Consider the following 26202-nt stretch of genomic DNA (forward strand, 5'->3'; position numbering starts at 1 on the left):
CTCTCTGCAAGGGTTCGCAGCTATGTTAAGTATGGTTGGGGCGTGCCTTGGCGGTGTTCACGCCCCTAGGGCGCACCGCCCACCTCAGAGTGGACACCTGGGGTGACCAGCCTGGCCTTGGCCTTCTCTCTGGCGCCCCTTGCTGGAGCCTCGGCTGGCATCGGGGCCGTTTCACCGCCGGGCTGTCTGGATCCCCCTGCTCATGCTCCTAGCCTGAGCGCGCACACAGCTGTCCCTGAGTCAGGTGTCTGCTCTCCAGGGCCTGACTCCCTCAACTCACTCTCCTGAATAATTGTACCTCCTGCGTATCTTCCCTTCTTCTTGTCCTCGAAAGACCCCAAATGCCATGTTCAACTAGAGGGAAACGCTCTAGAAAAGGAGCGTTTTCTAGAAGAAGAGGTCAGAACTCCAGCGCCTGGGCTGGAAGGAAGCTCGAAGGCCGGGCGATTCACGCACCAGCTTCCCTTCAAGCGCATATTGCACCAAGGATCTGGCGCTACAGAGACTACTGCGGTGGGTCCGGACCTGCCTGGGAAGGAGCAGGCAGGGGGATCTCACATTCTAGGCGACCGCTTCTTCTTGGAACTAGCCCCCAGGTCCCCGACAGAGCCCAGCTCAGTCCAGCCTGCTCTGGAAGATGGGAAGAAGACCAAAGAGAGGGAGGAGGAAGCAGAAAAGGACAAAGCAGGAGATGAGCAGAGGAAGGGAATGAAGGAGGTGAGGGAGGGAAGGATAGGTTATTCTTCTAGGTCAGTGGTTTCCAAAGTGTGGTCCCAGAGCAGCAGCTGCAGGAGAACTTGAACTTGTTAGATATGCAGATTCTCAGGTCCGCCTCTGACCCACTGAGTCAGAAACTCGGGGGGTACGGCCAACAAGATATGTTTTTGATTCTGGTGCACAGCAGAGTTTGAGAACCACTGTTCTAGGTGGACCAGAACTGCAGTTTTCCATGGGAGTTGGGGACACAGAGAAGGGACTGCAGAAATTGTTATGAGTGATCTACCTCCATATGTATCCTTATCTTTTATCATCCTGTCAGGAGTACCCAGGACTGAGATCCTCCCTCTTGGGTAGAGAACATGTGTAATAAGAATGCTGAGAAGGGACCCCTGGGTCTGAGTGTGTCAATCTTCAAGGCTGCTCTGCTCCCTGGGGAAGGGCGCCCTGGCTCCTCTGATTGGGCCATGAAGCTGCTGCCTCTCACACACGGAAATGATCACGGGAGCTGGGCTTCCGGAGACCCGAGCTGTGCTCTCATCACTGCCTCACTGTGCCATGGTGAGGCAGTGCTCCTTCTCTCTGGGCCTCATATATAAAGGTAGACCATGATGGCTCTGATGCGCCCTTCTTCTTTCCCTAATAGCTGTCTGCCCTGAAGAATCCAAGGGGCATGCGCAGTGCAAGCTGTTTTCCATCCCCAGCTGGATTCATCCAGAGCAGGAGGCATCTCTTTTTAACTTGACAAATGGAGTAGCAGGTGGCCCTGATAGAGGGGCTGTGGCCTGTCCTAAAGGGTTAGAATAAAATGTCCTTAGCAAGTTTCACCCTCCTGACTGTAAGGAGGAAAAGCCTCATTTTGCATACTCTACGAGCAAGAAGGTATTGGCAGGATTTGTGTTAAATCGTTCTTTTAGCAAAATTCCAGGTGACACTGATAAGGTGTCAGACAGCTACAACCTGAGAGCTTGGTGAACTATTTCACAGTGAGGTCCTTTCCTTAACTCTCAAGAGTCATTCCTCAACATGACTCATCAGTGAATTTGTTGTCTCTGGACTCAGGGCTTCTAGATCAGGCCCATTTGCTTGATTTTAACATGCATGTAGCTTTGTATGACAACTGTGTGCAGTGGGGAACTCCGCCTCAGTTTGAGCCAGAATCCCACCATTTCTGGTGTGCAGAAATAGCTGGGTGATCAGAGGAGCGGGTGTGATGCAATGAGGGCATGATGAGCCAGTAATTTAACCAAGGACCAGCCTTACAGAGCAGAAGCACTGGGGTTATTTGGGTCCCCATTCTGGACTCCTCTGAGAGCTGGAACACACAAAAACAGCCTCTAGGGACTCAGAAAGAAGAGGAGACCTTTGACAGAAGGCAGAGGATCTCTACTGGTGGGGGTGAGGGGGCTAATGGGCCAACAAAATGCAAAACAACTCTTTTACCCAGAATCTTAGAAAAATTAATATTTTTTTCAACAAACCATACTTTATATTTTTCTATTTCTATGGGCTGTAGTGTCTTTAACTAAGAACATATCCAAATAATTTTTATTCTGGGGACATTTGGACAGGCTGGTATGCACAGAGAAAACTAGGAATGGTGAACATTTGCAGCAGTAAATGTGTTATTAAAGGATATCATCCTTTTACAGTAAGTCCTCAATGTCGTTGATAGGTTCTTGGAAACTGGAACTTTAAGGGAAACGATGTATGACAAAACCAATTTTATTACAGGCTAATCGATATAAACAAGAGTTAAGTTCCCATGGCTTATTTCTGGTCCCCAAAACATTTCTAAACCTCTAAATAAGTCCCCAAACACTTCTAATATTAAACTTTGAAATGTGAACTATATAGACATTTAAGAAAGATGAATGAAAACAAGTAATATAATTGTTTTCCAAGCTGATTTCAGTTCAGGGTCTTGGGTGACCAGAGCCTATCCTGGCATCAGACACTGAGCAGGCTGCTCATTGTGGGCACACTCACACTCTCAGACTGATGCAGTGGAGACACCCCAGTTCGTCTCAAGTGTGCATCTTTTTTTTTTTTTTTTTTTTTTTTTTTACAGAGGCAGAGATAGACAGGGACAGACAGGAACGGAGAGAGATGAGAAGCATCAATCATCAGTTTCTCGTTGCGCGTTGCGACTTCTTAGTTGTTCATTGATTGCTTTCTCACATGTGCCTTGACCGTGGGCCTTCAGCAGACCGAGTAACCCCCTGCTGGAGCCAGCGACCTTGGGTCCAAGCTGGTGAGCTCTTTGCTCAAGTCAGATGAGCCCGCGCTCAAGCTGGTGAGCTCCGGGTCTCGAACCTGGGTCCTTCCGCATCCCAGTCCGACGCTCTATCCACTGCGCCACCACCTGGTCAGGAAGTGTGCATCTTTTTGTTGTTGTTGTTTTTTGTATTTTTCTGAAGTGAGATGTGGGGAAGAAGAGAGACAGACTCCCTCATGCGCCCGACTGGGATCCACCTGGCATGCTCACCAGGGGGCGATGCTTTGCCCATCTGGGGCATTGCTCTGTTACAACAGGAGCCATTCTAGTGCCTGAGGCAGAGGCCACAGAGCCATCCTCAGTGCCCGGGCCAACTTTGCTCTAATGGAGCCTTGGCTGTGGGAGGGGAAGAGAGAGAGAGAAAGGAGAGGGGGAAGGGTGGAGAAGCAGATAGGCACTTTTCCTGTGTGCCCTGGCTGGGAATCGAACCCGGGACATCCACATGTTGGGCCGATGCTGTACCGCTGAGCTAGCAGGCCAGGGCTTCAAGTGTACATCTTTGGGATGTGGGAGGAACCGGAGAAAACCCACACAGACATGGGGAAGACATGCAAACTCCACACAGACAGTGGCACCAGGAGGGAATAGTTTTTCTTATCAATGTTATAATGAAATGTTATTCAAGAACCTGTTGTACTCCTGATATCATTCACCATGTATTTGCTGGTTAATACATCTGAATTTGTATATTGAGACAAATGGTAGACTTACTGAGTGTTTTGTGAACAAAAGCTTTTGCCTCTTTCCCAGTATTTTCCCTGTGAAGCTGGACTTAGGGGAAGCTGTTCACTGGGCTATGTGATGGCCTACGTGTAAGCTGTTCAAAGGCAGAACCTGTGCTTGTTTGTTCTTTATGTTCATCACGGCCTTGAAGATGGTGAATGACTTCTAAGTGTGAACTAATAAGTTTCAGGACATTATTAACTATCATTACAGTGTTTCATGCTGCTGAGTGGGAAGGACTGAGAAGAGCTGCAGAACTTGAGGCTAGGAAGTCCCTCTGAGCCATTTTTGTGGTGTGGCATGGGCTGAGGCTCGGCCAGGAGGCCGAACTCCTGACAGATGCGATGGCATCTAGTCTGGACTCCATTCCCAGTGCCTGGCACCATGTCTGGAATACAGTAGGCACTCAATAAACGAATGGAAAAGTAGACAGAGTGTCTCAAAATATTTGGCTAAGAAAGGAAGAGGAGAGTTATTTTCAGGGGATTTGGGGTCCAGGGAGTTTTTTTAGGTAGGAGAGATCTGTTCACAGTCAGAGTACAAGCAGCCACGGAGGAGGAAACTAAAGCTACAGGAAAACGGGGTAACTGAAGATGTGAGAGAGAAGATCAGGACACAGAGCGGTCCTGAAAGAAACACAAAATGCTCCTTCCCGGGAGGTGGGAGAGAAGAGGGGTGGGAAAGACCCCAGCTGAACTGTCCCTGCATTCAAGTGTAAGTCACTCACGTGGGAGTTCAGTTTATTATTTTAATTATCAAACCACAAAATTATTTTCCCTGGAAAATTTCACTGCAGTCCAGACTTTAAAATGTAGACCAAAAGTCTCCAAGATTAACTCCTGAGACACAAGTTTAAAGCCATTAGTAAGTCTCCACCTGTTTTACTAAATATGAGATTTAATCTGAGTGGAAACCAGTACAAAAGGAGGTAAAGAGTAAAGAAGTAAAACCAAGAATACTACATCTGGCTCTGTCGCTCAGATTTTCAGGTAAATTATTCATACCCTAGCGATTTCCAAGGAGGGTTTCAGACGACTTACAATGGAAATGTAGGCACAAGACAGATAAAACTGATACAAAAAGAAAAAAATCATAAAGCACCTTCAGGGAGATTATTATACCAGGAACCAGAAAGGACTATAATTAAGCAACAAAAAATATTAGACGATTTAGAGATTTATAGTCAGAGCTTTTTATTCACTCCTATCCCCAGTTCCATCCCCCCACCTCTACTGATTTACAGATGAAGTCACTGCCCCCATTTCCAGCTGGAGCCCTGCCGCGACCTGCGCTGCACAGAGGACGCTGCAGAGAGGCCCGCAGGCTCTGGAGAGGCAGAGGGGCTGCTACCAGCGCTTCACGGGGGCAGAGGAGCGCAAAGAGGCCACCTGATCTGAGACGAACCACGGACCTGCAGAGGTAAAAAGCAACACCGGGAGCGCATGCTCAGTGTTAAGCGGACGCCCAGTAAGTACCGCGGGAATTCAGGCAGTAAGGGCTGTACTTAATGTTGACCGGCAATTTTACCCAGAAGTTACCTCGTGTCACCGGCTTTTTCGTAATTGAGTATGAAAGGAAAACAATCTAAATAAACTTCAGTATAGTTTATTTATACATAGTGAATTTAAATTAAACTTTGTACATATTTGCTACATATTATATTTTATACATATCATATATGTTAGTAATTTTTTTGGTGTGGTATATTTTAATGGTACACATGTTTTGCTAATATATCTGGTTTTGCTGCGCTTTCCTTTTGAAACATGCACTTTACACAGTTTAGTTGGATTGAACACGATGAAGAAAGATTTTACAACATCCTTGATATGTATGTTCAAACTGCGAGCGGTCTGAACATACATATCAAGTTTAGACGACTGGACACTGTGATTGTTTTTGTTTACGTACCTTCGATTTTGCGGTCTCCCGCCTGGAGGAGTGGGAAGAAAAGGAGTCCGCAGGAGAACATAGAAGTGTGTGCTGTTTTTCGAACTTCGACCCTCAGGGCGAAGAGTCACAAATACAATAATCCTGTATTACCCCGAGTTTCAAAAATTGAAATAGCTAACGCAAGTGCAAACACGAGTTACCTCGGGAGTGGTCAACAACGTGTAAGAAGGCTTCTTGCAGGTTACATTTAGGGTAGACCTTGAAAAGAGGCTGGGCTTTGATAAGGGAGCTTGGGGTGGGAAGGTCACAACAATTAGCAAATTAGGAATCTGTATGACCAACAGCCATAAGATAGCAGTGCAGAGGGTGTGTGAGGAAGAGGCATGGCTGGGAAGGTAGGTGGTGGCAGATGATTTATTGACAACATACGTCCTATGTTCCAGGAACTATACTTTATAAGTAAGTTCTTTCTTTTGGATTTAGGACCCATGAAGGTCACTGAGGAGAGGAGCACAATCTAAACTGCATTCCGTCACCTGGTGGATGGCTGATTAGCGAGGGAGCAAACTGCAGCTGAGAGATGATTAAAGGGATCACTGCAATAATCCAGCCCTGGGAGAGGGTGGGTTAGGGACCTGGATTAGTGACTACAGTGGAAATGGTAGGCAAAAAAATTGAAACAAACAAAAAAAAGAATACAGTAAAGCTTTTTCCTACTAAGGGTAAGTGAGGACTGCCAGAAAAATTAGATCTGAACCAAGCACTGAACTTTCAGAGAAAGAAAGGAATCTGTCATATCTTTTCTGGTCTTTTAAATACCACTAGGGAAGTAGATATTTTTGATCAAATAACTCACAAGATTTAGAAAATCTTTTTGTAGAGATTCCCAGTGTGGAACATATGGGATGTTTGCCGTCTTTAGCTCTCCCATCTGTGAGGTAAATAAATCTGATTTTAGACATTTTAGAGAAAGATTACATCACTCCTTCTAATCTTTTTTCATCAGAAAAGTCACTATATCTTGTTTCACATGCTAATTGTTTCCTACAGACTTCTATATGGTTAAAAAGTCAGTCTACTGTTGTTAAAAATTGTCCCAATGAAATTGGTCATTAACACTTAATTAGCAAAAATAGAGGTGAATATATGCTCAATTTGAGTAATTTATTCCTACTAAGGGTAAATACCAGTAATTCCTAAGGTATAGTCTAGAGCAGTGGTCCCCAACCTTTTTTGGGACATGGACCGGTTTAATGTCAGAAAATATTTTCACGGACCGGCCTTTAGGGTGGGACGGATAAATGTATCACGTGACCAAGACAAGCGTCAAGAGTGAATCATAGACGGATGTAACAGAGGGAATCTGGTCATTTTTTAAAAATAAAACATTGTTCAGACTTAAATATAAATAAAACGGGAATAATGTAAGTTATTTATTCTTTCTCTGCAGACTGGTACCAAATGGCCCATGGACCAATACCGGTCTGCGGCCTGGGGGTTGGGGACCACTGGTCTAGAGCCATTTAAAAGAAGTGACCTAATACTTTTTGAAAGCACGCATGTGAGAAATCAAGTCAAATCGTGATGAGAATTGCCTTTTGCAACCTAATCACGCAAGTGAGGTGGGGGGTTGGGCAGACTATCAGCTTACAGCCAGTTCCCCATACCTCTGTCCCCCAAAAATCTAAATTCCAAAAACCCTGTTGGTTTTTTGGTCCCTAACAGGCACATATTTCTCTGGAATACCATAGAGCACACCTGGAAATCTTGTAGGGCGCACCAGTGTGCCCTGACGCACACTTTGAGAACCACTGACTAAAGCTGACAACTTCTGAGTTTCAAACCGGGGCCTCAGTGTCATTGTACCACCTGCCAGGCTTGGTGGACTACTTTCTAAATTGTAAGGTTATTTGGCAATCTTACCATTAACAAATGGCTGTTTTCCTTTACTGCTCAGGCTATTTTCTCCTCATTTACTACTGTCCTAATCAGACAATTTATTTCCTTTTGGACACCAGCAATGAGAATCTGGCATCAGTCACTGGCACACCCAGCTAGTAGATCATCTTAATGTTATTCCTGGGAACTTGAAATTCTAAAAATCCTAATTGCTTATTCTTGTAGCCTCCAACTTTAGGAACAAATTTGTTCTGTAAACAGTTTCTTGGGATCTACTATTCTGCATTTGAAGTTTGTTTTAGGATGACAGGCCTCTGTGTAACTGTCGACCTGTGCAGATGCTCACAGGAGAGACAGAGGTGGAGTGAGGGAGGGCCTGTCATGACTGTCAGGTCAGAAACCCATTTCTGGTTCTGCTTCTTGTTCCTGCAGGCCTAGAGCTACAAGAAAGCACAAAAATATAGCAAGAGAAATTGAAAACAATCAAGCCCAATTAATGAATGGATACAAATATTGGAGTCTATTCATAAATGGAGTACTACTCAGCAACGAAGATGAACAGACCACTGATACATGCAGCAACATGGATAAGTCTTGGATGCATTTTGCTAGTGAAATGAGCTACATACAGAATGCTACGTGTAATATTCTACATTCCAGGAAAGGCAAAACTTTAGGTAGAAAATCCGTGGTTGTCAGAAGTTGGGGGTGGGAGAAGGTACTAACTGCAGAGGGGTGAGCATGAGAGAAGTTTTGGGGTAATGGAACTGTTCTGTATTCTGGATTGTGGAAGTGGTTACACGAAGCTATGCATGTGTCAAACTTGTAGAATTGTATACCATAAAGGATTTTACAGTACATAAACTATAAAATATAAGAAAGGATAGTGGCTTTCCTTGGAGTGGGCAGGCTGACTTGGAGAAAGCTGAGAGGGTGTGGCCCGCCCAGGGAACTGGTCATGTGTTTTGAGCTTCATACTGGTTGTTACATAGGTGACCCTTGTTCACTGAGGTATAAGTATACTTATGATATTAATAATTATATATATATATTTCAATAAAAAATAAAAGATAGTAGGAGAGAATTCCAGCCTTCACTGTACTCTGGTCTCCTTCCCCTAATTCTTCCCATATGTGTTTTACTACTATAGGTAATAGAAAGTGCTAGAAAAACTGTAGTGTAAAGCCCTCCTTGGTCAGGTTCAGCATCTCCCTAAAAGCCTCAAATGTCAGGTCACCTGATGACCAATTCTGTTCACAGCACTGTCTAATAGAGCAGGATTTGTTTTGCCACCTTTCAGGTAACAATTTGGGGATTGAATGGAGAAAGAGCCGGTAGTGAAAAGAAAATTAGAAAGTAGTCAATGAGCAAATAATGACTCCTCCAATCTTAGTCAAATTGAATGAAGGAAAATGTATCTTATCTGGGTGATTTAAGTAATCTTTTCCAGGCCTGTTTCTAGACTCAATAATAAATATTCTGGAGAACTGCTATGAATGATAAGGTCTAGAGTAGTGATTTTCAACCTTTTTTGAGCCGCGGCACTTTTTACATTTACAAAATCCTGGGGCACACCACCTACCAAAATGACACAAAATGACACTCTAACACAGTACATATTATACATATAGTTAATAATATAGTTTCTAAATGTATTTATACTCACTTAGTGTGAAACCTGGGCCTGTTTCGATGAACACAAAAGGGATATCCTGGCAGGAATGGTAGAAAGACACACACGAAGCTCTTCCTCAACAGTTCTCAGTCTCTCTCTGTTTTTAGTTTTTATCGCAGTCAAGCTTGAGAAGCTCAGCTCACATAGATATGTGGTTGAAAACGGGAGCAATGTCAAAATAGCTTTGTTGGCCAGAATGGGGAACTGCTTGGCAACAGATAACCAAAAACTGTCCAAAGGAAGATCAGCAAACTTTAGCTTTAAAGTTAGATAGCATTGTGATGCATTGTATATCACTCTCTGCGGGGGCCTCTTTTAAAAAGAAAAAGGTCAAATATCTATATACACCATCAGGATAGACATAACCAGCTGAGGCTGAGGCTTCGTCTAGTGGTGGCAACATTTACCTCCAGTCCTGGCCAGGATTAGAAATCGGGACCATGGGGAGGAGTAGCAGCTTCAACTACTTGCCGTGGCAGCCTGAGCGGGGACCTTCCTGGGTGTGGATGAGAGGCAGCCTACTATTGGTTCATTGCTAGTGGTCGGGATGAATTCTAGAAGGTGATTGGCCAGTGAGCGTTCCCTGTGCCTCCTGTCGCTGATAGCTGGAGGGATTGTGAGGGGAATGTTTATGTTCGGATGGAGGCGGCTGGCGGCGGGCCGTATCTAGCACACAGGCCATAGTTTGGGGATGCATGTTTAATTTCCCCACGGCACACCTGACCATGTCTCACAGCACACTAGTGTGCCGTGGCACACTGGTTGAAAAACACTGGTCTACAGCACTATGCAGAAATATAAGAATAGCTTATGAAATCATGATATCTTTTAGCTCCATGTTGAGTTAGGGTAAGTCAAAGTCACAGCATCTCTAACAAAGAGTATGGACCCCCAGAGGGGGGAGATGAATAGACATGATTATAGGAACTGAGATGCAAATAATTTCTTAACTGAAAATCTGTCAAAGACTTCTCTATAGGTGATGCAGAATGGCGAACCACATTTTTCTTAATCTTCTCCCAACTCTAAACACTACAGAACAAGGGGAAGAATAGGAAGCTTTGAGAGTCAAGTATCAGATGCTGTGATTGGTGTTTTGTGCACACTAGTTCATTTTACCCTTATAATGATCTTGCAAGGTTGTCATTCAAATCCCACTTAAAGTATAGTAAGACGAAGGCTTGGGTTAATTAGTACAAGGGAAGTTGGAGCAATTCCAGGCTTCTGATTCCAAAGGAAAGGGGAATTCACTTTTAGAGTGTACTATGTGCTAGTTAAGATTTATTTGTAATCTTGACTCTCAAAATACATCCATATTATAGACAGGTAAAAGAAGAGGAAAAATACAACTTGCCCAAGGTTACATTACATAACCAGTGGCAGAGCTGGCATTAAAACAAGCTGATTTCATAGCTCACAGTCTTCACATAACAGTGCTCTACTGGCAAGCAAACGAGAGCTATATCATGCAATTCTGCAAGGGCATAAATGGAATCTTCAGCATTGAATTAAAAACCAGATACTCTAAACTCGAGTTAGAAGAGTTAATATTCGTGTTTTTCCTTGATATCTTCCAAATTCAAGCACCTTAATAAAATCTCTTAAAAACAAAAACTTACTGACATTTGCTTTCTTTCTTTTTTTTTTTTTACAGAGTCAGAGAGAGAGTCAGAGGCAGAGAGATGAGAAGCATCAATCATTAGTTTTTTGTTGTGCATTGCGACACCTTAGTTGTTCATTGACTGCTTTCTCATATGTGCCTTGACCGCGGGCCTTCAGCAGACCGAGTAACTCCTTGCTGGTGAGCTTTGCTCAAACCAGATGAGCCTGCGCTCAAACTGGCAACCTTGGGGTCTCGAACCTGGGTCCTCTGCATCCCAGTCCGATGCTCTATCCACTGCGCCACTGCCTGCTTGCTTTCTTTTAATCAGTAATTCAAGCCCTGAGGGACACATCACCCACTAAATTCAGCTCACAGCATGGGAGGAAAAGAAATTGCTATGGTAGAAACACCACTGTTACAGGAGCCAGGCGTTAAAGATTCTAATTTGGGCTCTGTTCCTGATTTGAAGGGTAACTCTGGTTAAGATACTGGATCTCAAGGCTTCTGTTTTACCACATGTAAATTAAAAGTTTAAGGCAGAGAATCTTGGAAGGTAACTTTAATACTGTAGAAAACAAATTTTCCTCATAAGTAAAATTCTCAAACTATCATCTTTAGAGTTTAAATACTACGTAGTGGTTTAGTAGGTATTTGTTAACCAGAGTTGTTCCTCCATCAACACCAAAATCCATGGGTGCTCAAGTCTCTTATATAAAATGAAATGAGTTCTGCAAGTTTGCTTCCATCATTTTTTGAAGAGTCCTGGGAAGATGTGGAATAGGACAGCAACCAGGGATGTGTAGTCGTTTAAGAGGCATTTTAGTTTTTTGTCAAATTAAGAATATTATGAAGCATATTAAAAATAAAAAATATTTAGCCCTGGCCGGTTGGCTCAGCAGTAGAGCGTCGGCCTAGCGAGCGGAGGACCCGGGTTCGATTCCCGGCCAGGGCACACAGGAGAAGCGCACATTTGCTTCTCCACCCCTCCGCCGCACCTTCCTCTCTGTCTCTCTCTTCCCCTCCTGCAGCCAAGGCTCCATTGGAGCAAAGATGGCCCGGGCGCTGGGGATGGCTCTGTGGCCTCTGCCCCAGGTGCTAGAGTGGCTCTGGTCGCAACATGGCGACGCCCAGGATGGGCAGAGCATCGCCCCCTGGTGGGCAGAGCGTCACCCCTGGTGGGCATGCCGGGTGGATCCCGGTCGGGCGCATGTGGGAGTCTGTCTGACTGTCTCTCCCTGTTTCCAGCTTCAGAAAAATGCAAAAAAAAAAAAAAAAAAAAAAAAAAAAATATATTTATAAATCATTCAAATAGTATTGTTGTGTATCTTTTGTGTGTGTGTGTGTGACAGAGAGAGTCAAAGAGAGGAACAGATAGGAATAGACAGGAAGAGAGAGATGAGAAGCATCAATTATGTGTTGCGGCATCTTAGTTGTTTGTTGACTGCTTTCTCATATATGCCTTGACCAGGGGGCTTCAGGAGAGCAAGTGACCCCTTGCTCAAGCCAGTGACCTTGGGCTCAAGGCAGCGATCTTGGGCTTCAAGCTAGCGACCTTTGGCCTCAAGCCAGTGACCATGGGGTTGTGTCTATGATCCCACGCTCAAACTGGATACCTTGGGGTTTCAAACCTGGGTCCTCCGCATCCCAGTCCGATACTCTATCCACTGTGCCACCGCCTAGTCAGGCCCATTTTGGTTAAGAGGTTCATTCTTTGTATGTCACCTCGGAGGTGTAGGCTGATTTGTTTCTAGACAGTCATTTCAGCTGTGATGGGAATGGCTAGTTCTATGCAACTGTCTCTACTTGTCATGTGACTCTGGGCAAGGACCTTCATCTAAGTCTTTACCTGAAAAGAGGCACTAAAATAACATAATTTAAGCCATAGTGCCTTACACAGTAGGGGCTGCAGCATGGTATGTTAGAAAGAACTTGGGGCAGAGAGACTTGGATACAAATACCGCACTGCTACATACTAGTTATCTTGGGCAAGTGATTTCACTTAATCCTTACAGTGGGGCTAGTAACTCTTGTACTTTTTACTAATTAAAAAAGAATATACGAAAGTGGCTGTTGCAGAGTTGTACTAAGCAATTTGTACTTTTTTTTTAGTAATTCTATACAATCTAGAAGCTGCAAAAAAGTTAGTACAGTTGACCCTTGAAGAATGTGAGGGCTAGTTAAGGGAGCCCCACTTCTGTGCAGTCAGAACTCTGCATATAACTTTTGATTCCTCAAAACTACAGCTGTGCCCTGGAGTCGGGGACCACCCATAGACACTAAAATCTATGGATGCTCAAGTTTCAAGTCTCAAGTCCTTTATATAAAATGGCGTAGAACAATGCACACTATCCGCCCTCATCTGTGGATTCCCAATCCATGGTTGGCTTAATTCTCGAATGAGAAACCTGGGGATATGAAGGGCCGACTGTATATTTACTGAAAAAAACACAAACAAACCTACATATAAGTGGACCTGTGCAGTTGAAACCCATGTTGTTCAAGAGTCAACTGTATTTCCTTACAAAAAAAAATTACCTAACAAGGACATTTATAAAGCAATATAATATATATTTTAACACATAAATGGCATCATTTTATAACCTGATATTTACAACATATGACCAGTAAATACTACAAAATGGCTTATGCTGGGGTCTGGTTGTAAGGTGATTTCTGGGGCTCTTGAGGCATTTTACAATAATTTTTAGTATGTTTAGTTTGGTACCAATCTACTATATTTAGTGTAACAGCTATAACATATATTTCAATGTGTCACCATACTCAATTCCAAAACCTACGCAAGGAATTTTTATTAACTTACCTAATAGTTATAGAATTCAGTTTAAAAATTATGTGGTGCACCGAACTATTCCCATAAAATGTTAGCTTGTAAAATAATTTTTTCTTTTAGAATTCAAGACACATTTAAGGTGTAAATTTTACAACAAAGTTTATTAGCTGTTCTCCTCTTTCTCATAAATGGAATGGATAATGTTGACAATTCTTTACAAACCAGTACTCATTTGTTTAAGAAACGGTAATGGGGAGGTTGTCAAAAACACATACTTAATAAACAATGCCAAAAAAAAAAAAAGCAGTGGGAAGCTAAACAATATTATTAAATATGAAATACCAGAGCAAGTGATTTCTAAAATTGTAACTACCTTTCACTAAAATTTCTTGAAATTGCTCACCATGAAGATTTGCGCAACTCTACTGCAGAGCAGCGTGAGATGAGAGGTGTGCAGTCTCAGGGAAAACACACACGAGGCGTCTGCCTGTTTGCCTATGAATGAAAGGACAACTGGAAGGAGAGGCAGAGGACCAAATTCAAACCCAATGACAAGAACAACAGTAACAAAAATAAAACAAAAAACATACCAACCAGGAACCATTTGAAAACTTTTATAGAAAAGAGGAGAACACGCCCATACCTGTAATCTAATTTCCCTAAAGATTTCTTTCTGTAACCACCATACCTCCATTTTTAGTTCACATGATTAAGGAAGATAAAGTCTAATCAATTAATATTTAATTTAAAAATCAAACAAAAAGTTAAGAGTAGGTGACAAAAAAAAATATATTTTAAATATATATGTTTGTGTGTGCAACTATGTAAAGAAAATAATTCCCATAGTTACAGAGTTTAAAGTTTTATATATATATTTATATATATATATTTTATAACAAAATAGGCTGTTATTGTGGGTAAAATATTCATTAAAATCTGACCAAGAATACATTTAAAGTTTTAGACTATCAGTTGGACTCCTTTTCCATTGTCATGATTACTAGATTACCACTATTATGTCTGTTTTGTCTGTACTTAAGTCTATGAAATTTTTTCAACCTTATGTGTAAAAGGTGAGCTCCCCTATCACCTAAACATGGCCTCAATTCAGAAATGTGATGCTCATTATGTAGAGACAACTGTTGTAAGACACTATAATAGTGTTACACAAGTAGGTTAAAAACATTTAAACACTGTTATCCCTAGTGGATGTATTGGGAAAAAAACCACCCTCAAATAATAAAAGACTTTAATAACGCTTAAGAAAAATGAATATTCCTTGTGAAATTATGAAAGTTGACCGAGACATTAATTTTGAAATTAAAAACCATGTATTTCTTATTTGTCTATAATGAACTATTTGTTGTTATAACAGAAATCAATTGAGGAAAGGACTTGAGAGCTAAAATACTGGCCGAACCATGCTATTCAAGTGAGCGTGCACTGTTGCTCCAAGTTAACTGAGTCATTGATTAAAACCATTTTTCTTTCATTTATACTGAAATTTGAAAAAAATTATATAAAGCTTTTCTGAAAATCTTTTAAAGTTACTTTCCCTTAAACATTAAGGAATTTTACCACAATTTCCCCATCTTCCCAAATCCTTAATAGCTGGTCAGGCCATTCCATCTTCAGTTCTGAAAAATGGCCACAAACCAATAGTGACATAAAATGATACAGATGCTACAACTTGAAGGAGACACTAGATGTCAAAAATAAGTGCAACTGCAGACCATGATGAGTGGGATAAGATTCAACATGAGAGTCTTAAAGACTCCAAAGCCAAGGGCAAAGAAATGTTAAAGAAAATGAGACTGTGAAAAAGAGAAACAGAGAAACATCAGTCCTCATAGCTTTTCTTTTGCTGGAACCCAAATGTAAGGACCAGACTGTTCTTCTATGATCTGCTTCACTTGGTTGTAAATATCTTCCAGCGTATCACCCTGTACAATAGCTGTAATGAAATCAGAAACCTCCATTAATTTTCTGTCTTCACTGTTATAATTATTGGTGAAACAGTAGAAGCTAAGTCTTAAATAGTTACCCTTCTAGGAAGAAATACAATATATGCACTGTTTGCTTAGTAAAAATTGCTAATTTCATTGATTTTTTTTTTCTTTTTTCTTCTTTTCCAAGTGAGATGAGGGGAGATAGAGAGACAGACTTCTGCATGCACCCTGACCAGAATCCACCTGGCAACCCCCATCTGGGGCCAATGCTCTGCCTATCTGGGGCCATATTCGCAACTGAGCTATTTTTAGTGCCTGAGGTGGAAGTTCCACAGAGCCATCCCAGCACCCAGGCCAATTTGCTCAAACCAATCGAACCACGGCTGCTTGATTGAGGGTGGCGGGGGGAGAGAAGGGAGAGGGGTAAGCGTGGAGGAGCAGATGGTTGCTTCTCCTATGTGCCCAGAATGGGAATTAAGCTTGGGACATCCACACACTGGGCTGATGCTCTACCATTTAACCAACTGGCCAGGGCCTAAAGAAATAAATCTTAAAATGGATCAAGATTTATGAAGAATAAGAAAAAAGTCAATTTCATAGAATAATTCAAGTCTGGGTCTATTTTCTCCAGTCATATATGAATTATTCCTCTACATGCTGTCCTAATCAATAACTCAAGAAACACTAAATTTCAAGATTCTTCATCCCCATTGCCTAAGTTAGATATATTATTCTGAAAATGATATTAATTACTACTGATAGATGTGGGTATAGTTCAAATCCACTTCAATGGGTCACTTCATGTGGCTCTAAAGCAAAATTCTACCATAAAGGGCACTGCCATTTATGATGCCAACCTGTGAAATGCTCAGTAAATTCTTGTTCCAGTTTCATGGCTCTCTCAAATGTTTTTCTGGCTTGTTCTTCTGTTAGACGTTTATTCATTTCCCTATGCAAATAAATTTAGAAATTGGTAATTACTACATTATAATACTTTTGAAAACACACACACATTTTTTCCCCCGATGGAGACAGGAAGGGAGAGAGAGATGAGAAGCATCAACGCATAGCTGCATCACTTTAGGTGTTCAGTGATTGCTTCTCATATGTGCCTTGTCTGGGGCTCGAGCTGAGCCAATGACCCCTTGCTCAAGCCAGCAACCTTTGGGCTTAAGACAACAGCAGCAACCTGGGGATCATGCAGATGACCCCACACTCACACCAGTGACCGCACACTCAAACTGGTGAGCCTGCACTCAAGCTGGCTGGATGAGCCTGTGTTCAAGCCCGTGACCCTGGGGCCTTGAATCTGGGTCCTTAGCATCCCAGGTCGATGCTCTATACACTGTGCCACCACTAGTCAGGCATACATTATAATACTTTTCAAAAAAAGATGACAAAGGAGAGAAGACATAAAAACATAAAATCATGAAAAGTTGATCTCTATTGAGACTATGAATGTCGTTAAACATTAGCTTTAGTCACTGAACATGTAGCTTTATACTTAGAATGACTGAAGGGTTTCAATACATCTTTACATTGGCTCAGGGCAGCCAAAAAAACTAAGATTAATTTGACAGTCCTGACTTCGATAAAAACTTCACATCAAAATATGACTTACAGACCTACCTACCAATTCATAGATAATACAGGGGACAAAAACATTAGACAACACTATGAGAATTATGCTTGAATCAAGTTCTAAATAAGGTCTGTTCATGGCAATTTGGAACTTGATTCAAATTGAAAAACATACACAAAACTTATAAAACTGATGGTATTTAAATTGTTAAGTAAGACATACTGATTTTTTTTTTGTATTTTTCTGAAGTGAGAAGTGGAGAGGCAGAGAGATAGATACCCGCATGCACCCAACTGGGATCCACCCGGCCTCCACTAGGGGGTGATGCTCTGCCTGTCTGGGGCATTGCTCTGTCACATCTGGAGCTATTCTACCGCCTGAGGCAGAGGCCATGGAGCCATCCTCAGTGCAAGGGGCCAACTCTGCTCCAATGGAACCTTGGCTGCGGGAGGGGAAGAGAGAAATAGAAGAGAAAGGAGATGGGGAAGGGTGGAGAAGCAGATGGGCACTTCTCCTGTGTGCCTTGACTGAAAATCAAACCCAGGAACATCCACATGCCAGGCCGATGCTCTACCACTGAACCAAACGGCCAGGGCCCATAGTGATGTTTTTCAATAAGAAATTCCTATCTTTCAAATATATGTTGAAATATATAGAAGAAATTATATGCAGTCTGGGTCTTGTTTCAAAATAATCTGGAGTGGAGGAGTAAGGAGCGAGGGGGCAGTGAAATAAGACAGATCACAGTTGATAATTATTGTTGCAGCTGGATGATGGGAACAACTTAAGAGGGAAAGCTTTCAATATTTCACCATTAAGTAGGACATTTGCTCTCATATTTTGCAGATGACCTTCATGAGATTAAAAAAATTCCTTTCTATTCATTTTTCAAAGTGTTTTTGTCATGAATAGATGTTTTATCAAATGCTTTTTCTGTATTTATTAAAAAGAGCATATGCTTTTATTTCTACAATCTGTTAATGTGGTAATTTTAAATTACACTACAGTAATTTAAAATAATTAAGTTAAAAATTGTGGTAGAGCCCTGGCCGGTTGGCTCAGCGGTAGAGCGTTGGCCTAGCGTGCGGAGGACCCGGGTTTGATTCCCGGCCAGGGCACATAGGAGAAGCGCCCATTTGCTTCTCCACCCCTCCGCAGCGCTTTCCTCTCTGTCTCTCTCTTCCCCTCCCGCAGCCAAGGCTCCATTGGAGCAAAGATGGCCTGGGCGCTGGGGATGGCTCTGTGGCCTCTGCCTCAGGCGCTAGAGTGGCTCTGGTCGCAACATGGTGACGCCCAGGATGGGCAGAGCATCGCCCCCTGGTGGGCAGAGCGTCACCCCATGGTGGGCGTGCCGGGTGGATCCCGGTCGGGCGCATGCGGGAGTCTGTCTGACTGTCTCTCCCTGTTTCCAGCTTAAGAAAAATGAAAAAAAAAATTAAAAAAAAAAATTGTGGTAGAATATACATAACATAAAAGTTACCATTTTGGCCCTAGCTGGCTAGTTCAGCAGTAGAGCATTGGCCTGACATGTGGAAGTCCTGGGTTCAATTCCTGGCCAGGGCACACAGAAGTGTCCGTCTGCTTCTCCACCTCTCCCTCTCTACTTTCTCTCTGTCTCTCTCTTCCCCTCCTGCAGCCAAGGCTCCACTAAAGCAAAGTTGGCCCGGGCGCTGAGGATGGCTCCATGGCCTCCGCCTCAGGTGCTAGAATGGCTCTGTTGCAACAGAGCAACACCCCAGATGGGCAGAGCATCACCCCATGGTATTCATGCCAGGTGGATCCCGGTTGGGCACATGTGGGAGTCTGTCTCTCTGCCTGCTTCTCACTTCAGAAAAAAAAAAGAGGTTACCATTTTAACCATTTTTACATGTACAGTTTAGCGGCACTGGTACTTCCCATCATGATTTTGTGCAACCATCACCACCATCCATCCCTCTAATTATTTTCATCTTGTAAAATCAAAGAACACCTGTGGCTGGGGTAGCTCTGTTGGTGAGAGCCTTGTCCCAACATGCCAAGGTTATGGGTTTGCTCACTGGTCAGGGTACCTATAAGAATCAACCAATGAGTGCAAAAAACAGTGCAACAGTAAATTGGTGTTTCTCTCTCTAAAAAATATCAATCAAAAATTTAAAAAACCCCTTTATTCTCGCCTCCCCCCCAGTCCCTGGCAACCACCATTCTACCTCCTGTCTCTAGGATTCTGACTACCCTAAGTACCTCATGTAAGTGGAATTATACGGCATTTGTCTTTTTGTGACTGGATTATTTCAGTATGCATAATGTCCACAGGTTCATCCATGTTGTATCACACTGAAGAACTTCCTTCCTTTGTATGTATATACTGCATTTGCTTATCCACTCATCCGCTGATGTACACCTGGGTTTCTTCCACGTTACAGCTATTGTGAATAATGCTACTATGAACATGGATGTACAAATATCTTTTCGAGACTGTTTGCAATTCTTGTGTGTATATGCCCAGAACTGCTGAATCATATGGCAATTCATTTTTCAGTTTCTGAGGACTGCCATACTATTTCTATAGTGGCTGTAGCATTTTACATTCCTACCAACAATGCACAGAAGTTCCAATTTTCCCACATCCTTGCCAGCATTTTTATTTTTTTATAGTAGCCATCTTAGTGGATGTGAGGTGTATTTCATTGTAGTTTTGATTTGCATTTTCCTAATGAATAGTGATGATAAACATCTTTTCATCTGCTCTTGTTCACTTGTGTATCTTTGGATATTCAAGCACTTTGCCCATTTATGAATTAGGCTGTTTTCCTGTTGACTTTTAGTTCTCTCTATATATTCTAGATATTAACCCTCTATCAGATAGATATATGATCTGCAAATATTTTCTCCTATTCCATGGGCTGCCTTTTTACTTTCTATGTTGTCCTTTTAATTTTTTTTTTAAATTTATTTTTTTTATTTTTCTGAAGCTGGAAACGGGGAGAGACAGACAGACTCCCGCATGTGCCCAACCGGGATCCACCCAGCACGCCCACCAGGGGCGACGCTCTGCCCCTCCAGGGCATCGCTCTGCCGCGACCAGAGCCACTCTAGCACCTGGGGCAGAGGCCAAGGAGCCATCCCCAGCGCCCGGGCCATCTTTGCTCCAGTGGAGCCTTGGCTGTGGGAGGGGAAGAGAGAGACAGAGAGGAAGGAGGGGGGGGGGGGTGGAGAAGCAAATGGGTGCTTCTCCTATGTGCCCTGGCTGGGAATAGAATCCGGGTCCCCCGCATGCCAGGCTGATGCTCTACCGCTGAGCCAACTGGCCAGGGCCTTTATGTTGTCTTTTGATATAGAAAAAAATTTAAAATATTTCTAAGTCTAATATTTTTTATTCTTTTGTAACCTGTGCCTTTGAAGTCGTAATCACGAGATCATTGCCAAATCCAATGTGAAGCATTTACCCTGTGTTTTTTCTAAGAGTTTTATTGTCTCACATTTAGGTCCTTGATCCATTATGAACTAGTTTTTGTATATGGCTTAGGTAAGGGTGGAATTTCATTCTTCTGCATGTGGATATCCAGTTTTCCCAGCATTTCATTCTTTCTGATGCCACTGTAAATGCAATTGTTTTGTAATTTCATTTTCAGATAATTTTCCATGCATAAAAATGCAGCTGATTTTTGGTGTTCCTATTTTGTTGAAATTATTAGTTCTAACACCTGTTACATGGCATCTTTAAAGTTTTCTACAGATAAGACCCTATCATCTATAAACAGAGATAATTTTCTTTCTTTCCAGTCTAGGTATGTTTATTTTTTCTTAACTGGGACAGTATTTTTCTTTAACCTGGCCAGAACTTCCAGTACTATGTTAAACAGAAATGGTGAAAGCAGGTGGCCTTGCCTTGTTCCTGATCTTAGAGAAAAAGCTTTTACTCTTTTACCACTGGGTATAATGTCTGCTGTGGGTTTTTCATACATGGCTTTTATACTGAGGTAGTTTCCTTCTCTTCCTATTTCATTGTGTATTTTTTATCATGCAAGGGTGTTGAATACTGTCAAATACTATACATGCATTGGCTGAGAGGATCGTGTGAATTTTCCCCTTCATTTTATTGATGTGGTTTATTATGTTGATTATTGTATGTTGAATCACTCCAGGAATATATCCTACTAGGTCATGGTGTATAATCTTAATATACTGTTGAATCAGGTTGTTAGTATCATGTTGAAGATCTTTGCATCAAGTTATTTTGGTCTGTAGTTTGCTTTTCTTATAGTGTCTTTGTATCAGGGTAATAATGACAAAGGAAGTGTTCACTCTTCTTCAATTTTTTGGAAAAGTTTGAAAAGAACTGGCATTAGATATATATATATTTTAATGTTTGTTAATATTCACCAGTGATGTTTTCTCTGAACATATGTACCCTGATTTATCAATGTCACCCCATTAAAATTAATAAAAAAAAAAGAATTTGTCTCACGGCTAATTCAGGCAGTTAGAAGAATAGTATAAGGATGCTAATTCTGCTTCTCAGGCCACATCCTGCAAAAGGGGCTCCAAGAAAATTGGTGATTTGGCTAAAATTTAAAGGACTTTTAGATACTGGAGCTGATGCATCTGTTATTGCTAAGCTACATTGGCCTCCTTCCTGGCCCACTCATGCAGCAGCCACAGAATTACAAGGTATAGGGCAGAGTAAATCTCCTCAACAAAGTTCTGTTTTTTTTTTAATTTTTTATTTATTTATTCATTTTAGGGGGGGGGAGAGGGAGAGAGAGAGAGAGAGAGAGAGAGAGAGAGAGAGAGAGAGAGAGAGAAAGAAAAGGGAGGGAGGAGCAGGAAGCTTCAACTCCCATATGTGCCTGACCGGGCAAGTCCAGGGTTTCGAACCAGCAACCTCAGCATTCCAGGTCGACGCCTCATCCACTGTGCCACCATAGGTCAGGCAAAAGTTCTAGTTTTTTTTTACATTGGGAAGATAAAGAAGGTCATTCTGGATTTTTAAAGCCTTATGTGCTCCCTGGATGGCCAGTTAATTTGTGGGGTAGAGATGTTTTAAAAAATACACGGGAGCATTGCTTGTCAGTCCTAATGGTTTAGTCAGTACTCAGATGCTTGATCGGGGATATTTGCCCACTAAGGGACTAGGGAAAGAACAGCGAGGAATTCTCACCCCCATAGAAGTGGCACCCAATACCAGAAGGTGTGGATTAGGATATCAAAATTTAGCATAGGGGCCTTGGTAGCTCCTGCTACCCCAATAATGCATTGTGCAGACTCAACTACTTGGAAATCAGATAATCCTGTATGGGCAGACCAACGGCCCCTTTCTCAGGAGAAACTTAGGGCAGCTACTCAATTGGTACAAGAGCAGCTACAGCTTGGGCACACTGAACTATCTAATAGCCCATGGAATACATTCCCATATTTTGATCTTGTCGCCTCCTGGATTATCAAGGGGCATAGGCGACCCTTACAGCTTATAGGTTTTGAGCCTCAAAATTATTGTTGTTCCTTTTTTCAAAGGATCAACAACAATGGCTCTGGGAAACTTCCACTAAATGGCAAATCGCTTTTGCAAATCAATGGACAACTTTATACTGAAACAGTCAACTTAAAATCAGCTCAAAGACTAGAATTATATGCCATTATCATGGTTTTTCAGCATTTGCCATATTCCTCCTTTAATCTATATACAGACAGCAAAAATTTACTTATGGTTGTTTCCACTATAAAGACTGTGGTCTTAGGGAGAACTGCTGATGAACTATTTCAGCAGTTCCTCCTTCTTCAAAGATTTGTATGTCAACATAGAGCTCCATGTTTTATAGGACATACTCCATGCTCCCTGGAGCTTTAGCACAAGGGAATGCCCTTGTTTATCAAGCTACCCAAAAGAAAATTATTTGGAGCAAATATGACAGATCAAGCAACTCAGTCTCATACTATTCATCACCAGAACGCTGCAGCCCTGTGTAAACAGTTTCAACTTTCTCGGGAAGCAGCCCAGCAGATTGGTAAATCCTGTCCAAGGGGTCCCATACTATAATCTGTCCCTTCATTTGGAGTTAACCCTCAAGGACCCCTACCAGGACAACTTTGGCAAATGGAGGTTACTCATATACCTTCATTTGGCAAACAGTCCTATGTCCATGTTACAGTTGACACCTATTCTGGATTTATAGTAACCTCTGTCAGAACAGGACAGGCTGCTAAGCATGTTATAGCTCATTGTCTGTATGCATTTTTCTATTATTGTATTTCCTAAACTGGTTAAACTGACAATGCTCCTGCATATGTAGCAAAAGCATTTACTGTATTGTCAAACCTTTCAAATTATGGGTATTTCTTACAATCTTCAAAGTCAAGGTATTATTAAAGTGTACCCAGCAAATATTTTAAGGTCAATTTAAAAAAATTTAAAAGGGGGGAGTCATATCCTGGAACTCCTACAGGTCTACCATATCATGCTTTTTACTTAAAAAATTTTAAATTTCTTTTGAATGCTGATAAACAGGAGATGCCAAATCTTTTTCTCCTGCAAACTTCTACCTTCTTTTATTTGATCCAGCTAGTAACACTGTTTTGTCTCTTTCCAAATAGCTCCAGATATACAGAAAAGGTTTATATAGGCAGATGGGGATCCTCAAACCCCTCAGTGAGATCTTCTGAGCATGGCTTTTAAGGTACCAAGAGGCAGAAAAAGCCCAACAGAGATCAGGTGAACTACCAGCTTCTAGGAGACATCCTTAAAGGCTCCAACGCCCCAAAGGTGTCTCATAGGATTCCATCTGGGTCCTGCTTCAATAGTGAATAGGAAGGTCATTGAGCTAAAGCCTGCTGAAATAGTTCATCAGCAGTTCTCCCTAAGACCGCAGTCTTTACATGCCTTTGCTGTGAGGAAAAAAGGACACTCACTGGAAGGTAGGCTTCCCCCTCGCTCTTCTAAGAGAGGGTTCAGACTCTTCCAGCCCTGCTCCAGCCACCTATGACCTAACCTTGCCCAGAATGCTGGGGTTTGCCACCGAAGGCTGAAGGTGCCCAGGGCCGTTGGCCTCATCTACGACACTGTGGACGAGCCCAGGGTATTTATTCCAAGAAGCAGGTAAACTGATCTCATTTGCACATTCCACTTAACTATGTCTTGCCTGAATAGTCAGGTTTTTTATTCTTCCCTCGAAGTTCTCTGTTGTGGGTGTTGATAGTCCTATTTTCTGCTGCTTTAATATATAGTGTTTCCTTTATTCCTCCTACCTCAATGCCCCACTCATATTTCAGGCTGGGACCTACTCCTAATTTAGAGCTCTCTTTCCCCCTTTTGCCAACTTCTATTATGAATTTACCTTTGCCACCCAGCTTAGTGTATCCCAAGGTTCTCTTTACCAAGCCACAGTCGCAGAGCTCCAGGGAAAAGCACCCTGGTCTCACCTCTCCAGGCAGAGGAGAACAGAAGCTCCATCTCCACACATGCTGCAGATGGCTTCTCCAGTCTACCTGAATCATTACCAGCTAGAAGCAGTGGTCATTGGGACTTGGACATGAGCTGCAAAGTATAGAATTGTGACAACAATTCCAGTGCCATGCGGACTTTTCCTGGATGTGGACTTTTCCTGGACTCCTGCTCCTTGTGATAGCTCCTAATGGACTGAACTGGGGTTGGGTTGCATTTGCAGGGATTTAAAAGGGTGTTGGTGCCAACTTGGACTTGGTGAACATGTTAAGGACACTACTCTTTTATGGATTCTTGCTGTATTGGCCAAGAGTTTGCTTAAAGGCTTTAATCACTGTAAAAAAAAAATAGAAGACTGGATAAAGAAGATGTGGCACATATACACTATGGAATACTACTCAGTCATAAGAAATGATGACATCGGATCATTTACAACAAAATGGTGGGATCTTGATAACATTATACAGAGTGAAATAAATAAATCAGAAAAAACCAGAACTGCATGATTCCATACATTGGTGGAACATAAAAACGAGACTAAGAGACATGGACAAGAGTGTGGTGGTTACGGAGGGGGGGAGGGAAGGAGGGAGAGGGGGAGGGGGAGAGGCACAAAGAAAACTAGATAGAAGGTGACAGAGGACAATCTGACTTTGGGTGATGGGTATGCAACATAATTGAATGACAAGATAACCTGGACATGTTTTCTTTGAATATATGTACCCTGATATATTGATGTCACCCCATTAAAATTAATAAAAATTTATTTATAAAAAAATCTTTATATATTTAGGTGCTCCTATGTTAGGTGCATAAATATTTATAATGGTTATATATTCCTGTTGATTGCTCCCTTTATCATTATGCAGTGACCTTCTTTATCTCTTACTACAACCTTTGTTTTAAGTCTATTTTGTCAGGTGTAAGTATTGTTACTTCAGTTTTTTTTTTTCATTTCCATTTGCATGAAATATTTTTTCCATCCCTTCATTTTCAGTCTATGTGTATCTTTTGTTTTCAGGTGGGTCTCTTGTAGACAACATATGTACGGGTCCTGTTTTTCTTATCCACACAGCTACCCTATGTCATTTGATTGGAGCATTTAATCCATTTACGTTTAAGGTTATTATTGATATGTAGTTATTTATTGCCATTTTACTCATTAAATCTATATTCCTCTTTTTCAAGATTCCCCCCCACCCCTTTGTTCTGTTTACAACAGGCCCCTTAACATTTCTTGCAGCGTTGGTTTGGTTGTAATGAATTCCTTGAGTTTTCTTCTGTCTGGGAAGCTTTTTATTTCTCCTTCAATTTTAAATGATAGCCACACTGGATAAAGAAGTCTTGGTTATAGGCTTTTGTTTTGCATTACTTTGAATATTTCTTGCCATTCCCTCTGGCCTCAAGTGTTTCTGTTGAAAAGTCAGATATCATCCTTATGGGGGCTCCTTTGTAGGTGATTGACTGACTGCTTCTCTCTCGCAGCTTTTAGTATTCTGTCTTTATCTCTTAACTTTGGTATTTTAATTATAATGAATCTTGGTGTAGGTCTCCTTGGGTTCCTCTTTAATGGGGCTTTCTGTGCTTCTTGAACTTGTGTGACTTTTTCCTTCATCAATTTAGGAAAACTTTCAGCTATAATTTCTTCAATCAGGTTCTCTATCCCTGGTTCTTT

The 26202-nt window shown here is 42.0% G+C and overlaps 1 protein-coding gene across 17 annotated transcripts in view; it reads right to left on the reverse strand.

Annotated features, from left to right (window-relative positions):
• Nucleotides 1-13712: 13712 nt before the first annotated feature.
• Nucleotides 13713-26202, reverse strand: part of DLG1 (discs large MAGUK scaffold protein 1) — a 301581-nt gene continuing 289091 nt past the window's right edge. For all 17 annotated transcript variants that reach the window (XM_066347976.1, XM_066347975.1, XM_066347974.1 and 14 more), the window contains 2 exons: nt 16386-16477; nt 13713-15533 (listed from right to left, as the gene is read on the reverse strand). In XM_066347976.1, coding sequence (XP_066204073.1) covers nt 15427-15533; nt 16386-16477 — 199 coding nt within the window. In that variant the 3' untranslated portion in view covers nt 13713-15426. The remainder of the gene's footprint in view (nt 15534-16385; nt 16478-26202) is intronic.

This window comes from Saccopteryx leptura, chromosome 8 (assembly GCF_036850995.1).
Source record: "Saccopteryx leptura isolate mSacLep1 chromosome 8, mSacLep1_pri_phased_curated, whole genome shotgun sequence".
NCBI classification, from domain to species: Eukaryota; Metazoa; Chordata; class Mammalia; order Chiroptera; family Emballonuridae; genus Saccopteryx; species Saccopteryx leptura.